General features: G+C 39.5%; 1 protein-coding gene and 1 non-coding gene across 2 annotated transcripts; both read left to right on the top strand.

The window, feature by feature from the left end:
- Positions 1-2,249: 2,249 nt before the first annotated feature.
- On the top strand, positions 2,250-15,236 carry dnaja2a (DnaJ heat shock protein family (Hsp40) member A2a). The gene is made up of 9 exons (XM_031309217.2): positions 2,250-2,522; positions 3,812-3,871; positions 5,067-5,296; positions 5,485-5,565; positions 5,693-5,826; positions 5,936-6,132; positions 11,517-11,661; positions 12,347-12,474; positions 14,129-15,236. The coding sequence occupies exons 1-9, from the start codon at positions 2,445-2,447 to the stop codon at positions 14,315-14,317; spliced, it is 1,242 nt and encodes a 413-aa protein (XP_031165077.1). The 5' UTR covers positions 2,250-2,444; the 3' UTR covers positions 14,318-15,236.
- A 1,850-nt stretch (positions 15,237-17,086) lies between these two features.
- On the top strand, positions 17,087-17,160 carry trnat-agu. The gene has a single exon. It is a non-coding gene; the product is annotated as a tRNA-Thr (tRNA).
- The last annotated feature ends 596 nt before the right edge of the window (positions 17,161-17,756 follow it).

Below are 17,756 nucleotides of genomic sequence, written 5' to 3' on the forward strand. Positions count from 1 at the left end.
TTCAGATACTCACAGCTGCATGCATCAGGCTCGGGTGATGTGGTCCTCTGTGACACACTGAGGCATGTAGTCCCAGGAGCCTTAAGGCAGTCTAGATGTATGATGTAACCAATAGATTATGCTGGGATGAGAGATGTTACTGAGCAGCAGATTTGATTGCTTGAAGTTTCAGAAATCACTTAATATTAAAATAACTAACCTGAGCATCATGCCATTGAGTGTATATATATATAGCCTACATACTCAACTACTAACACCTGTTAGAACTATTGTTATTTTAATGTGGCAGCACGAGAGTGGACAGAACAGAGGAGATTGTGGACTAGGTGGAATCTGATCCAAAAACACTACATCGCCACCCTGGGAATTTCACCCAGGGAATGCTTTTACCTCCTAATTGCAATGTTATTGACACAATTAAGGACACATGTATACTTAGCCAGAGACGAGGTTCAACTTAAAAAGAACAACACATTTTATTTCAATAATTTTAAAACACATTCATACCTCGGGGATGGGAAAGGGGGAAAATTTGAATTGCTGCTCAGGCTTACCAGTGGAGGAGAAGGGGGTCACGAGGGTAGTGAGGGATCCCAGGGAGAGTCACCCGTGAACACACACACACACACACACACATACACACACACACACACAGAGTGAAGACAGCAAAGAAAATGGACAGCACAGCACACAGGAAGGGGATACCACCACCACCACCTTCGGCTCTCACCAACTGAAACAGGGACAAAGAAGGGACGCACACGCACACGCACACGCAATTAAGGGGGATTCACTCAACAGAAAGAAAATCAATATATGAAATTATGATGAAAAGAACAAACTAGAAGAAGCTTAACACAATATAAACTGACAGAACCACCAGTTGTTCCCGGGAGGCACTGCAAAACAAAAGAATATGAAGACTGTAACTAAGTACAGTACATTTACTGAAGTACTGACAAATGTTGAGATATTTTACGTTAGTCTTTTCTTTTCATGCCACTTTCTACTTATACTAGCCTACACTAAATTTTGGAGAGAAATGTTGTACTTTTTAATCCACAACATTAATCTGGTAGCTTTAGTTACTAGTTTTGCATTGAGTACTTCTACTTTTAATAGTAGGCTACATTTTCCCAATGATACTTACATACTTTTACTTAAGTAGGCCTAACATTTTCAATGCAGGACTTTTACTGTAACTGAGTTTTACAACAGTGTTGTACTAGCTAGTACTTTTATTAAAGCAAAGAATCTGAATACATCTTCCACCACTGTTTACCACTAGGCTGTGCTGTGGTTTGGTGCTGTGTGTTACAGTTTTAGTCACGGATTGGCTACGGCTTGAGCATACAAATGGTTGATTTTGAATTTTTGCAAATTTATGAAGATGGACATGTTCTATGCGAGTTTTTATCAACTTATTGGGTTGTTTTGTTTTAACTTTTAATTTTTCCTGAGATGCATTCATGGACGGTCTGATTTTTGAAAATCTGACCAACAATTCGTTTTTTTCAGCTTCTTTCTATGGTAAGTTGTTTTTCTTTTAAACAAAACAAAAATGCTTTTTCAAACCCGCCGTCGGGTGTTGGGGTTAGGAGGGTTAACTAACATGATCTTGTCTTGCATTAGAGCAGACCACACATTCAAATACTATTAACTGATCTAGAAATCAATTAGCTAATGCGTGGGTGGTGGTTGAACGCTAGCTATATGCAATGATTTGGCTAAACCATCTTGCACATCAAAAGTGTGCCTTCCTACGAAAATGTATCCCTCTCGATAGGTACCACTTGATCATATATGACACGCAACAACATACTTTCCATTATATTTTTGATACATTTTGAATTGTCATCTGTGTTTTTCTACTTCACATAGGCTAAATAAAGGTATTTCCACCGTAAATTGGTGCATAAAAGTGTATCCGAATACAGGAAATTAAGTCCTTGACGCTCCAAACTTCCCCGGGAAGGACACCCAGACCCCCTACTATGCCCCCCTCCCAAAGGCAGATTCTGGCCAATATATATAGTACAGAGTATACATATATATATATATATATATATATATATATATATGTATACTCTGTATATATATATATATATATATATATATATATATATATATAGGCCTATGTGTGTTACCTAGTATAACTGTATGAATGCATTAATGTATGTCATATCTGGCTCTCATGTAACTTCTTGACATACATATTGCCCCGCTCAAAAATGGGACAGAGCTATTGTCATTGTGTGATAGCATTTTATTTACTCTTGGATATCATGACATAATTAGCTAGTTACCAACATGAACAACTTTGCCCTCTAGCGTCGGGCAGTCACTTCCCGGAAGCCGAGACACGAGGCGAGCAAAACAGTTTCCACCGGCTTCTTTCTCTTTGTCCATCCAGCTCACCATCCACCTCCCGCAGAAGCAACACCATGGCGACTGTTGTAGATACAAAACTATACGACATCCTCGGAGTGTCTCCATCCGCAACTGAAAACGAGCTGAAGAAGGTAATTACACAAGAAAGGCTGAATAGACTACCAAATTACATTACGTTTCTGTTTCGAGTTTGAAAATGTGAATACTGCTAACGTTACAACAAGGAAATGCGTTGCTATGCGCAGCTAGCTAGCTAGTTAGCTGTGGGGCTGGGCTAGCCTGCTAACAAGCTTACTGGCCTGGCTGGCATGTGACGTTTATGTGAAATCGGGTGATTTTCTTAATTTAAGCTATAGCCAATGTGGATTTTATATTTTCTTAAATAGGACAGTTGGCGTGGGTAACGTTAAAATTAACCAAAAGCGATGTTGAGTTACCTTCTCTTATGACGTTACGAGTAAAGCGATTGACCTCACGTTAGCTGTGTTTGTCATGTAAGGTTAACTTTAGCTAGCTAACGTTGAGCCTGTCGAAGGTTCTGGTAATAAGAGGTAACATGAACGTTATATGTGTGTTTCCTAAAGGCTGGAAACTACTATCAACATGTTTTTAGAGTGTGGCACAATGATCACAAGAAGAAATCGAAATGAGTGTTGATCTGTGGATGCGCGTTACTGTTAACGTGTGTCCACGAAGGGTAATATTTTACTGTCACTGCCACTTGCAGTGGGCCCTGAATGTTGTTATCACCCCCGGCCAGTTTACAACATATAGCTAGATAACGTTAACTTTAGTTGACCAAAGTAACGTGACACATTGCGAGTCATTTCAACCATCTCCTCGTGAGCTAACTCTGTTAGCTAGCCATATAACTTTAAGGTTTTACGTTGGGGTCCATTATTTGGCTAGCATTTATTTGTGGGCTTTTAGTGAACTTTATTAACGTTAGACGAGAAGACAAACAAGCGCTTGTCATATTTGATAACCATATCGAGATCGTGACGCTATCTGTGGTTAGTATTAGCAAGATGTGCTATAGCTAATTAGCATGCGCAAACGTTAACTTAGTGATTAGCTAGGTTGTCAGACATTTTGAACTGCCATTGTTGACAAAATGGTAATAACGTTACTGGTATAATATAGTTCAAAGTATCGTTACTAAGTAACTGTCTTAATTTAAGGTAGCTGGTAGCCCATTGCTCAGTAAACCATTGAGAATAAACCGTAAATGATTCATTAACGTTACAGGTAACTAACGTTAGTGTGTTACCGCTGGAACATCTGGTTTGTCAGGGAGGCACATGTGATTGCGTAGATTTACGGTTCATATGAGTTTGAGTCATGTAGGTGTGTGATTCCAGTAAACCATGTGTGTCTACAATGAGGATATTAGCTTATTAGGCTCCTTCTTTTCTTTTAGTCTTACAGAAAACTGGCAAAAGAATACCACCCTGACAAGAACCCAAATGCTGGTGACAAGGTAAGACATCTGATAAAGTTAGTTATCATAGGTGCGATGTAAATTAAAACAAGAATATGTATGAGTAGAATATGTTGATTTGGAGCTGTATGTATGACCATGTTGCCCCTATCAAAAAGGGTTTAAAGAGGGTGTATTTTTTGAGGGTGTGAATCCAAGTTTCATCCCTCCCTAATGCTTGTCTTTAGCTTTAACCTGTTTTCAAGGTGTTACAGTCATCCATGTCCAGTATGGTTAATAAAATAATAAATAAATCTCTATTTGGTAGGGGTGCACGATTCAGAAAATGTCACAATTCGATATAGATTTTTAGGCTCAAGATTTGATTCAAAAAACGATTCACAGTATGTAAATGTAGTTACTTTTCCCATGTGATAGCAGTAGACAATAAAAAAAAAAAAATTGCATTGCGACTCAAATATGAATCGATTTTTTTTGCACCCCGACTATTTGGTGTGAGAGGGGGATGGCCAGGTGGTCATTTACAAAACCGAGTTTTGTATTGTTACAGTGGATATTCTCTGTAGTTCTGGCAGTGGATTAAAATAACTTTCCATTTTAGTTTTACTTTTCCTTTCCATTTAGGCTAAAGCATTGGTATAAGGTTCTGTCACTGTTTAATTGCCCCCTATCATCACATACCTCCCACTGCTCTACATAATATCCGTTCATCAGTCATTAGTTTTAGAGTGAAGGGCCTCTCTTCTATCATTCCCCCTATGGCAGAGTGGCATTTACTCAGCAGGGCATTGTATTCTTAGCAATAGACATGGCCACTTAAAAGAATTAAGCCTGGAAGCAGTAATTGTAACAGGGAGAATACTTACTTTTAAGCAAATAAAGTGTGCTGCTACTCAGCAGATCCTTTCAGGTGTCAATGAGATGGCAACATAACTCATGTTTAATTTGTGTTGAGATAATGTCAGAGAGGGACTGATTCCAATCTGCAGTAATGGTTTTGATTGTAGTATTTAGCATCCTGTTGAATTGCCTTTTATATTTTTAAATTTCAAATGTAATACTACCGTGATTGTAAAATTCGGTCTAAATGCTAACACTTAACACAAGTGAAAGGTTAATGGAAATCTTACTAGGTCCTGAGCTGTGGTTAATTTGCTATCAGAAGACACTTGGGACAGTCGTTGAAATTACATCTTTATTACATTTTTGTATTGTCCTTCCTCTCAAAATATAGTTCAAAGAAATCAGTTTTGCCTATGAGGTGCTGACCAACCCTGAAAAGAAGGAACTTTATGACCGCTATGGAGAACAAGGCTTGCGGGAAGGAGGTGGGGGTGGCCCGGGGATGGACGATATCTTCTCCCACATCTTTGGCGGTGGACTTTTTGGATTCATGGGTGGTCAGGGGAGTCGCTCCAGGAACGGAGGACGGAGGAGAGGAGAGGACATGGTCCATCCACTCAAGTAAGACCAACCTTGTACACTCACATATAGGCTACTTAAGTAACATTTTTGTACTTTCTTATGTGCAAAAATTAGTTTGTATTGGAATTGGTTAGAGTCCATGTTCTTCAGTACAATCCATTGTTATACTCCCAAGTCTTTTGTCTTGTAGAACTAAACGGTATCTTAACATCACTCTTTTTCTACAGGGTGTCACTGGAGGACGTTTACAATGGGAAAACGACTAAACTGCAACTTAGCAAGAATGTACTGTGTAGCACGTGTAATGGGTAAGTTGTATAACCAACATGGTGCTATAGTCCATATTAATGTCTCCTTGATTATTTAGCCTGTTGCAGTGTTGACGTTTTGTACATTTCTAACAACGAATCCATCTCTGGGTGCGTATGTGTGCAGGCAGGGAGGTAAGACGGGCGCTGTACAAAAATGTACAACATGTAGGGGGCGTGGCATGCGCATCATGATCAGACAGCTGGCCCCAGGAATGGTCCAACAGATGCAGTCTGTGTGTACTGATTGTAATGGAGAAGGTAAGGGGCACAGTGATCAAAACCATCTGTGATCAAGCATTTCATCTGTGTATCATTGTGTCCTTGGCTGCACATATCTCTTACCCTGTCTCCTTTTAACCCACTCTAGGTGAAGTTATCAGTGAGAAAGACCGCTGTAAAAAATGCGAGGGCAAGAAAGTCGTGAAAGAGGTCAAGATTCTGGAGGTACATGTTGACAAAGGCATGAAGCACGGCCAGAAAATTACCTTTGGGGGGGAGGCTGACCAGGCACCTGGCGTCGAGCCTGGGGATATAGTCCTTGTCCTGCAGGAAAAAGAGAATGAGGTAAGAGGGCCAGTCCCTTAATACTGTAGCCATACTCCTCTTAACCGGCCCTCTATTTCTCATATGCACTCTTTTCCATAGAGGGAATTCTTTTTTTATAATTTATTTAGGTCACTGTTTTGCTTATATTATAGTTTTTTTGTCAGTTACTAATTATTTCCTGCCTAGAAAAAGGTGAGCCAACTACCCTCACCTTGTCTCAACGTCCTACTGATAGATTCTTTTGAGGTTATAGTGTTTTGTGAGCTTTGATTACACTGTGCCTTCTCTACATGTTCTCTACATGCATAAATGTGATGTCTGGAAAATGTATGCCTGGAAACATCCATTTGTGGTTTTTATTGCTACATCATACACAGGCATGTTGGTGCACAGGTGTCAACCTTGTACATCTGCTGTATAGGAGTGGAGTTTGTTTTTCATACATCTAAAAAAATCATTTTGGAATAGGTTAATCATGTTTCCTAATGGGCTACTTCTACAAAAATAAAATAGACTGTCTTAGATTAATAAAACAAAGATATGGAGGGCGGTTAAAGTTTTTGTAGCATTGAAATTTGCCAAGTCAGTGTTGTGTAAAACCTTTATTAGCTTATGGCATTCTACACTGCATGAATTAGCCTAGTGGCTAGCAGACCTTTTCTCTAAGTGACTTACAGCTTAACATTACTCATAGTCCCTTTGGTCTTACTTGGTTTAAGTCACAGCATATTCTGACAGAACACCATGGTTGAAGTTCATTTGACATACACATTTTTTCAGCCTAACGGTGTTGAAACAGCAGCTTATATTGGTAGCAGGTCAACAAGTTAGCAGACTGCAGAGTATTTGAATGTTCACTCTCTGCTCTGTGCACCATGGGTCTGTGCAAATCCATGCATGCCCATGGTAAAACACGGAGATCAAAGTAGAGGAGAGAAAATAGCATGACCATTGATGATAGCAAAACGCAGTAAAGACTTGCACACTAAGCTGAAATGAAATGAGTGGACATAAATTAGGTAAATAAAATAGTTTGTTAATTTTTTTTTGGTAGTGGAAGCACTGGTGTGACAGGTTGTGAATAGTTATCGAAAAGAACAGTCTGTCAAGTAGGTATTGTCTTTTGAAGAAATTAAAAATGATATATATGAGGGAGGGTAGACTTGTCTTGGAAAAAATATATTGTTACATTGGGAAGGAATTAAAGGATAACCTTTTTAGAAGAGTTTTCACAGCATGTACACACATCCTACCTATGTGTTGGCTCAGGTAAGTTAGCCTAGGACGATACAGCAGATAGGTGACCTGTCCATTGTGTGTTCAGTTTCTTCATCTGCAAGTGTGTATATAGGTATGATAGTCTGGCTCACGGGATGTACATTGCTGTGATAAAGCCTGCCCCCCCCCCCCCTTTCGGCTATCTATTTTGTGAAGACACTATCGCTGGCTTAGCACTGCCCAGGACAGTTGTGATTGGTTTAAAGAATAACACACCAGCCATTGCCTTTTTTTCCCCCTATCCCAGAATAGATAAGTGGTGTAGGCAGACCGTACTCCAGCACTGTGGAGATAGGTCTGGCAATGCAAGACTAGGGGAGTGATAATGTAGTGGATTGGCCAGCCAGAGGCTAGTCTGCCTCTGTAAATCAGCACTTTGGGATTAGCATTGTGATTGATTGTTTTTTGGAATGTCAGTGTAACTGTGCTTTGAGTCTGAAAAGTGTGTTGATTCGCCCAAATGCATAAGGTTTTTCCATTCGGGGATTTTGTATAACCAGTTTCATTATAAATCAGATTTTCCTTGTGCAGGTCAAAAAATGACTGAATACAATTTCTGTGACAGAGTTCAATGAGCAGTTTGTCACAGCAGTCTGGTCCAGCTGGAGGAGCTTCAAACCTCCTCATGCTAAGAACCAGATTGTCTTGACAGTGCTGTGTTGTCAGACCTTGTACAAACTTAGGTTAGTTTTAGCACAGCACAGTAGTCGAACGAGCAACAGCTGAGGGCATGGCCACCAATGCATTTTGACTGAGTTGTCTAACACCTCAAACTTGAGTGGTGTGGGTTTTGTCTGGGGCTGCCTTGCTAACCAGCACACCCAGTAGACTTCAGAGGCATGTCATTCATGAGCGGTTGGGCTGTCCTTGAGTGAGTTTCAGCCTGGTTTTAAAATCCGTCCTGAGTGATCCGATCATAAGTGCACATCTCTTAAGTATGTGTTTACACCTGTGGGTAGAATGTCTCCAAATGCGTCTTGAGTGACCACTTGTGACACAATTTGTGTGCGTGCACGTGTTCAAACAGTCTGTGTGTGTGTGCCAAAAAAAGGATGTCTGCCAGTGATCGCCAGGACCTGTGCAGGAGAGAGACCTTTTTTTTCAGCTTTCATTTTGTAGCTTCTAACCTTGAAGCTTTATTTTACTTTTAATGTTTGCTTATAGGAGTCATGTTACTTCTGATGAACACTCAGCATTTCCTGATTGTCTCGCTTCATAATAACTTTTAAATAACAAAATATTGGGACATTTATTGTGAAGAATTTATAGGAAATGAAACCGCTCCACTGTTTTACAGCTGCTCTTTTGAATACTCAGGTTTGCAGGTATGTGGCCCGGGGGCCGGGACACATAGGCATACATACTGTTAAAAGAATGTGGACTTATGTGGCCCAGACCACCTCCGAATGTGCTCTGAGTTATTGGATCTCAGTGCGTCCTGGCTGCAATTGGTCAATCCATTTTTATTTGTCAGATGAGGTAGTATGAGGTACAGCTTATATATACATATAATACATATATACAATACGGCCCAGGATACATGTGACTATCAGCATTTTGTTTTCTATATGTATATCTAGCAGAAACACTGGATTATCTTCACAGGAAGTATAAATCATGTTACCTGTGTCCCTTATAAATCAAGAAATCCCACTAAATTGTGAGGGGAAAATACTTTAGTTCTTTGATTTTGGGTTCCTGGGAAATTAATCCTGACTGACTTAATTTCAATCAAGTTCAACTCAGACTATATACGGTCACAAAATCAAGCATTTCTATTTTTAATTCAATTACATTTTATTGTCATTGACACAATGTGCAGGCACATTAAATTTGGAGAATTGTCCAAATTAAACCCACGTAATAAAGTCCCACATTTGTACCTTGAAATGGCAACATTTCTAAACATCTGAGGTGATGTAAATATTGGTAAGTTCAACTAAGTTCCCAGCTTTCTGGCAAGACTGAATGCATGTCAATTTTGTGTTTTGACCATTTGTGTACTGCGTTAGATTGTAGATTGTTTGCCTGAGCACAATTGTTAACAAGAGCACAAAGTTCTTCATAAATCTAGCCTCTTAATTTTGCTCTCAACGTGCACTTTAAAGTGTTCTAAAATGTTTTAGCAGCATGCCCCTGTAAGGTCCACCTGCCACAGTGTCACGAAATCCTGTGGTAAACGCTGCACGGTCTACAAAATGTCCACACCTCAACCCTGTAAAATAATGAGAGAAACAGAACAGAGAGACACAACAGTCTCATAAGTGCATTTCTGGAAATTGCTGCCAAATCCCTGTGATGACATTGCACTTGAAAGTATAAGTTGATTAATGATAAGCGGTTGACTCAGTCGTCACAGCTAGCTGCCCATCCCTGTCTTAATTGGGTTTTCTCAGCAGGGAATGCTGGCTTGAACAGGCCAGGTTGCCTCTGACAATGCGAAGTGTTTTAGGCTTAACTGGAACAGCAGGCAGAGCTGTAGCAATGCCCCGGGCTCTTTCTCTCAGGAGGCATCTATCATTTATTTCAGAATATGTTATTGGAATGAGGAAGCAAAATCTGTTTCTACAACTGGCTACAGCAACACACATTGATAAGTAATGTGGATGCCACACCTATGATTAATACGTAATAAGGTAGAAACTAGGGGTGGTACGGTTCACAAAATCCACGGTTTGGTTCGTATCACGGTTTTAGATCACGGTTTTCGGTTCTGTACAGTTCTTGTTATTTTTTCTTTTAATCTTTAACACTCCAGAAATATACTTCAGCATATGATATATAGCTAAAATTAGCATATTGAATGCATGTTGCACAATACATGCATACAGTGGCAGTTCTATCTGTTGTTTTATTTCCACTGTCATCATAGGTAACATGAAATCCAAAATGTTACCACACACCAGACTATATACACAACGCTGGCGCATCCTCCAACTCCGGGCAGCCTTCCTTATCTCTCCCAGTTGACATCTCTACAGCCTTCCTCATCTCTCCCACTTACCATTTCTGCATGTGACGTGACCTGCAGCACTCCACACTCCACCTGAGGAGCGGTCGGCTCGGCTCGGCGCCTCTCAAAATCTGACGAAAATCTTTTAAACTGACCTTTGTCGATCAAAAAAACAGACAGATTCAGCAACTGTATGGCCTATTTCTCACTTAAAATGTTTTCAGAAACACGTTTCCGTGAACTATTTTCGTAAAATACGAGATCGTATTCAGAACGAGACGCCATTAGAGTCTGTTTTGAAATTCGGGAGCAGCAAGAACCACGTGACGCGTTCGTCCAATCAGCTGTCATGTGTTGCGTTCGTCACGCTCATCCCTCTCGTCGTTTCCAGTAAGTGTTTTAACATAGGTGTCGAAAGTGGGCACTACGGCAGTAAGTGGTTAGTGCACATTAACAGTGGACTGACGAACCGTGCGACGCACACACGCTCCGAACTGAGCGGTTCGGATGTTTTTTCATGAACCGTACCACCTCTAGTAGAAACCATGAAAAAGAAATAGTAGTTGTGTTAAATGGCATGTTTATGGGCTTCTCTGTGCATTCAGTAACAGAAGATGAGCAAATGTTTTGGCTTAAAAAAAGCTAACTCGGACGTCAAGTAGGACTGGGTGGTATATCGACTTCTTAAATTATATTGATAAATTCTCCTACAAGATACAGTATGGGATAAGACAACTGAAAGGATCATTCTCAGAGATAGGCCTGTTTTTATGTAATATGGGCTCTTTATTTTCGATCATTTTTCATAACATGTTTTGCAGCTGTATATTTTCAAACGGAAAGAAAACCCTGTTATTGCATTTTATGTGCGGTTATTACAGTCTTGGGTTATCGCCCAGCCCTAACATGAAGCCTCTGTATAAATTGCACAAATGTAATCAGTTTTCCAGATCATGCTTGTGTCACTGCCTGCAATGCTGCTTTCAACCAGCAGATGATGTGGGTTTGTTGTTGGGTGAAGGCCATTGTCACGGAGTCATTTAATTCCTTTGTCTGATAACTGACAAACCTAAGGATATTTTTTTAGGCATTGACAAATGACCCATGATGTTGGTATGAAAAACGTCATCAACCAATATTTTTAACAACCTCCTTTCTCTCTTATTTTCAGACATTCCGGCGAGAAGGCAATGACCTGTTCATGAACCACAAACTTGGGCTGGTGGAGGCGCTGTGCGGCTTCCAGTTTATGCTGAAACACTTAGACGGAAGACAGATAGTTGTGAAGTACCCTGCTGGCAAAGTCATTGAACCAGGTTAACACCCTTAATACTTTCATCTGTTTCTCTTCTCTCAATTTTTTATATATACATTCATTCACCAATTAAGTGTACTCATTGTATATAAATAAAGTGAAAGCTCTGATAACCAAGTTACAGGACAAAGGAATGTGCTACATTATCATGCCCTCCCACCTGAGCACACTCCAGTCTAGCTTTTGTGCTGTATTGCCTAAAAGTTTGTGCAAAGAATGTTGTCTCTGTGCATCAATACAAAAAAGTCATGGCTGGCTGGATTCCTCCTGGTTGTGTGTGATGAGTGTTAATATTTAATTGGACCGTGCTGATTTTTTTATTACACGTTTGCAAGTAAAATGATCTCACGCTGGGTTCCAGCTGAGAGCTGAATACAACAAGGAGGCGCCTTTTGTAGAAGGCACTAAGCAGCTCCAGTGATGTTGGACTTTGGTGCTGGATTTAAGGACACATCAACAGTACCTGCTAAGGGAAGGGTGGGGTCATCAGCATCCTCAGTGCAAAGACTCTGAAAGGTTATCGGTGAAATGCGTTTCTTTTACCATCGTTCTTCGTTCTTCTTATGACTTATCTATTATCCATTCACATGCCTGTAAACGTAGGACTACACATCTTTGTCAAGTCTGACATTTTATAAAAGTAAGTTGTGAATAAACCTTGTTTTTCTAACGTGCATCTTTTCCAGGCTCAGTCAGGGTGGTGCGAGGAGAGGGCATGCCACAGTACCGAAACCCTTTTGAGAAGGGAGATCTGTTTATCAAGTTTGATGTCCAGTTCCCAGACAACAACTGGATCAGCCCTGAGAAACTTGTGGTATGACATGTTACTCTTTTTAATTATTTTTTTATTAATTATCATCTAATGATATTATTTTGTTTATTACAGTGAAGATACAAAATACATTTCAGAACAGCTATTGGCCCGAACTAACTAATGCTTCATACTCAGTGTTATGACAGTGACGTGTTTTTGATTAAGAATTCAGATCAGATTAAGAATTAGTTCTTATTAATTCATCTTAAATAACCAATGCACTAAGTTTGGGGGTTTAAGCCTTTTAAACAGCTTCAGCGTATTAGTGCTACTGCTGCAACAATTTACCTCAGCATAAACCCAGTTCTATTTAATCTGATCTCAGTACAGTAGCTGTCTGGCCTATATTATGTTCTCTGGTGCAGACTTATCTCACTGAGTGGCGTATGTATGACACGTCAATTCGTATGCCATTTTTGCATGTTATCAAGATGCATAATTGTTGTTTAGCGTGTTTATCAACGCCGTATGGCCTCAGTTGACCTACATTACATGTGAATTATCGCCGTAGCGAGTAGTATGAAAGGACGAAGGTTGACATCCACGCAGATAGCTCAAAATGCGTACAGATAACACGCCACTTGGCTTTAGGAAAGTGGCGTGTATGTTTACGCAAAGTCATGATGCCATGTTGCCTGGTGGATGCTAGCTCGTTCAAACATCTTGGCTGAAAAACAATTAATGTAGGCAAGGACAAAATATGGCTAGAAAACAAATGTTTGCTGTGCTTCCCCATATATTGCTCTTTTCTATTTACTTAGTATTTAGTAATCTGTAAAAGTAAACCGCTAAAGTCCTTCAGACCAAATGATATTGGATTTAATCGAGAAAAAATTGTCTGTAGATTAAAGGATAACGAAAACAATCGTTAGTTAAAGCCATAATGCGAATGTCTTTTGTTTTGGGAAATATTTTTTATGGACAAAGAACATGTAATTTACAAAGATGTTCTAAACAATGTTGTAGAAATGTGTATATTGATTGAGTTAGTTCATCATTTTTGAAAAAAAAAAAAAAACAGCCACATAAATCACTTAATTTTGACCATATGCCCTTAGCAATAAACAAGCCTTTCTTTAATATTGCTGACATGTGCTATTTTACTTTTTTTCTTAAGTATCGGTTTAGGCACAGACACCGTTTAAAAGTATCACTTTAGCACCGGTATTGGGCAATACCCAACCCTACTTATTGAGCACGTCATTCACATGGTAACAGTTGTTATTCTCGTCATTCACATAGTAACAGTTGTTATTCTCATCATTCACATGGTAACAATTGTTATTCTCATCATTCACATGGTAACAGTTGTTATTCTCGTCATTCACATGGTAACAGTTGTTATTCTCGTCATTCACATGGTAACAGTTGTTATTCTCATCATTAACATGGTAACAGTTGTTGTTCTCGTCATTCACATGGTAACAGTTGTTGTTCTCGTCATTCACATGGGAACAGTTGTTATTCTCGTCATTCACATGGTAACGGTTGTTCTCGCCATTCACATGGTAACAGTCGTTATTCTCTCTGAAAATGTTGCCCTCTGAATGGAGTTGATTTGTTGTTTCTCAGTAACCGTTAAATTCCTTCTGCATCACTGCCCTCTTGGCCTCCCAACTGTTTTAGCTGCATTATGACTGTTTTCCATGTGTAGGAGCTGGAGGACATGCTGCCCTCCCGGTCAGAGCCGCCCATCATCACTGGAGACACGGAGGAGGTGGACCTGCAGGATTATGATGTCAGCCAGAGCTCGACGTCGGGTAGCCGCAGAGAGGCCTACAACGACAGCTCCGACGAAGAGGGTGGCCACCACGGGCCAGGGGTACAGTGTGCCCACCAGTAGCCTCATACTCTATCACATACATACACACACACGACCCACGTTGTACTTGGGGAGAAAATGTACAAGTTGCAGAGTAAACAAGGAGGTAGGTCAGACTGAAAAGGCTTGGTTGTTCCTCAGACACGGGTCAAATAAACATTGAATCATGGCACCTGGAATTGTTGATTAATGTTATTGGTTTGTGTGCTAGGATTATTTTGATCTTTGTCTGAAGAACTCACACTGGGGCAGCCAAAGACTTATTACACTGCACCTGAAAGGTAGAAGTCGTATAATATATTTAAGATGTATCAAAAGAAATGGTTGCCCCTGTGAATGCCATGAAAGGTAGGACTTTGATCTGGTGTTCAAGGTGAATCCCTCAGCCCTCTCTACTCCTGCCCCCCCCCCCTGTTAAAGTCCACTCCCCTCCACTAATGGGAACTCCAGATCAGTTGAAGAAAGGAATGTTTCTTGTTTGCTGAGTGTGTGACTTGCATTTTGTTTTCATAGTATTTACAATAATTAATTTAAGAACTAACCAATGTGCATACACATACAAAGCAGCTGAGCAATGTGACGTGCAGATCCTTGGACTCATGGATCCATCCACTCAGCACCATTCGTAGGATTTGTTTCTGATTTTTACAGCTTTATTTTCTTTGTAGGTTTTTACTTGTTTTTCCTTCTTTATATTGAATTAAAACAGAAAATTGGTTATTGTGTATATCATTCATTGAACTGGTTGTTGGCAAGCTTCATCAGCTGCTGTGTGATTTTAAAAAGAAATGACAAGTGGAATTGTAAAAACGTATAGCCCGTATCTGTGCTGAGACCATGTGCATGTAAAAAGCTTTGGTTCCCGCACTTCAAACATCCAATAAAGCAGCACACTTAAGAAAATGTCTATGAAGTTGTTGAATAAATTGTTGAAACACCATGTGCTGAGTGTGATGCTTTGTTTTTTCTTCATTCTCTTTACAATCACAGAAGTATTAGAACTACTTCTAGTTGTATCTAACCTATGTATTTAGTTTGTGGTGCTCAGAGCCTCAAAACATCACACTGGAAATAATCAACTGTTCTTTCCAGAAGCAATGTGTCAGTGCCTAGTGCTAATCCACAGATACTGTCAGGGTTGATTGCCAACTGTTCTCAATAATAGCTGTTGAAAGCAAATACCACCTGACCAAAATGCCTTGATGCTCTTTTTAGATGGATCCAAAGTTTCCATCATCAGTCAGTCCTCCCATTAAAGTGAATGAGATCACACTCAATCCCCAATGCCATCTGAGTAAATGGAAAGACTTGCAGACAAACGATACACTAATAGCTTCTGTTGAAGTCAGGTGTTATGATCCCATGGCAGTCAAATTTTAAACGCAGTCATTAGAATTTGTGGGCAGATTTCACTCACAAAAATGTAACTAATTTAGTTGTCAGTAGGCTAGTTATATAGGGATTATGCAATATTACTACAGAACTCAAGTTTGTAGGTCCGTTATTTTCTTTCCACATTAAATTTACATGGGTTGAAAGAGCAACACATTTTTTCCACTTGCCTCTAGTGGTTTCATGCACTTTAACCAATCTACCTGTTTGCCCAGGTCATTTTGGTAAGTCACCCTTTTATATTTTCTCTAATTTTCAGGCAAGATTACACTGATCAGCTGAGGTTTAGGGTTAGAACATTTATTTTAAGCCTCAAAAGTTTTTCACAAAAATGTGCCAAATCAGGAGACTAAAGGTTATGAGACAGGACAAATGTTTTAGATATTTAATGAATTGTATCACAAATTTCATAGATGAAAAAGTAAAATAACATGTTTTTTGAAAGAACGAGTTATCAGATGAAGTTAACATTACAGATTCTACAGTACGTGCAGGCAATTATTTGGCTACGAAATAGGCTTCATTTCATAATCTTCAACATTAAATAAAAAATATATTCTGAAATAAATTTAAAGAAATGATCTCAACTTTTCATCACATTTGTCTCAAAATGCCCATTTCAAGAGAGTTTTTATTTTTATTATGGCAATTTTCCAGACTACGCATTTCATGTCAAGTTTTATTTCATAATGCCACTTTTTAGTGAAAAGTGGAGTCTCAAACTCAACTGCAACCACATGGAGCCTTGTTTGTTCCATGGATGTTTAGCTAGAGTAACAACAATGCCAGCGTTATTCAATACGTCAACCAACTAGGCTGCTGCTGATGTAAGTATCTATTATGAAATAAAAATGAAGTCCTATACTCTATTATGAAAATAAGAAAGATTACGTTTTTAACAATTCAACTACGGTATAGTCTTGCATTGTCAGACCCACCTGCACAGCGCTGTGAAGAACTATACCACTAACAAACTCCTGAAATTAGAATGATACTTAAAAAAAAAAAAATTATAATAATAAAAAATGACATGTAAATGTAATGTTTTATGCCAAAGAGCAAAATGGTGTGGGCATATAAGGTCAATAGCCTACATGCTAACAGGCAGGAGAAATAAGCTAGGGTTGGTATTTTTTAAACCCTCCGTGATTGAACGTTTTGACTTGCATGTGGCACTTTAATGTTATCAGCATCCAGGCCATGTTTAAAGGTAATTTACGTGTAATTAACAATCTTCCAGTTCCCACCCCCCATATTACTACCATTATTTAAATCAATGGCAGTGAGCCTTTAAACGCTGTTTCGCGAGACACCTGGGAATTCCGCAGCTAAAAAAATATATCATCATTACCTGTTGAAGCGCTTTCATAAATGCCCATTTCTCCCGTCGTTAGCATCGGCGCCGTGGCTTAGTTGGTTAAAGCGCCTGTCTAGTAAACAGGAGATCCTGGGTTCGAATCCCAGCGGTGCCTTTTATTCTGCTTCTTGCCACTTCTACGGTATCTCTTGTCATTCGCTGTTCAGCACTTACTTACTATCTCTATAAATTACAATAGCTTCAGGTACTTTCTGTTCTCTCTCTAGAAAAACGTTCTGTGGCGTCTGGAAAAATTCCGAAATTTAATGTAAATGTACTATTCACTTTGTCAGAGGGCTTTGTAGTACACCCATCTGGCCACACGGGGGTGACAGTGAAACGGCCGGCTGAACCAACAATCCGGGGGATAGGGTGAAGAAAATGATGTAGCAAACGTATCTTGGATCTACTCTTCATTTCAACAAGCAAACGCAGTTTATGGTGTAATTTATACCTCAGGACGATGACTACCGTTGTTACATTCAATCCGGGTGTGAGGAGGAAAGAAGACATATAAACAAAGAATAATGAAGACCACTTTGTCCTGTTAGATGCGGCAAGTTGGACACCGAAGAGCGGAAATTAGATTGCTATGTCTTCAAAATAAGACCTGGAAAACCTGACGTTTAGTCTTAAAAAACACACACATCACCATTACGCCATGCACCATGCATTGCTTTGTAATTTAAAGCTTTAGAAACCTTAAAACCA

Source organism: Sander lucioperca, chromosome 3 (genome assembly GCF_008315115.2).
Source record: "Sander lucioperca isolate FBNREF2018 chromosome 3, SLUC_FBN_1.2, whole genome shotgun sequence".
In the NCBI taxonomy this organism is placed as follows: domain Eukaryota; kingdom Metazoa; phylum Chordata; class Actinopteri; order Perciformes; family Percidae; genus Sander; species Sander lucioperca.

Coding starts and splice junctions, on each gene's coding strand:
- dnaja2a (XM_031309217.2), top strand. CDS start 2,445: ATGGCGACTGTTGTAGATACAAAACTATACGACATCCTCGGAGTGTCT. Junction 5,566..5,692: donor CTGTGTAGCACGTGTAATGG/GTAAGTTGTATA, acceptor GTATGTGTGCAG/GCAGGGAGGTAAGACGGGCG. Junction 11,662..12,346: donor TGGCAAAGTCATTGAACCAG/GTTAACACCCTT, acceptor CATCTTTTCCAG/GCTCAGTCAGGGTGGTGCGA.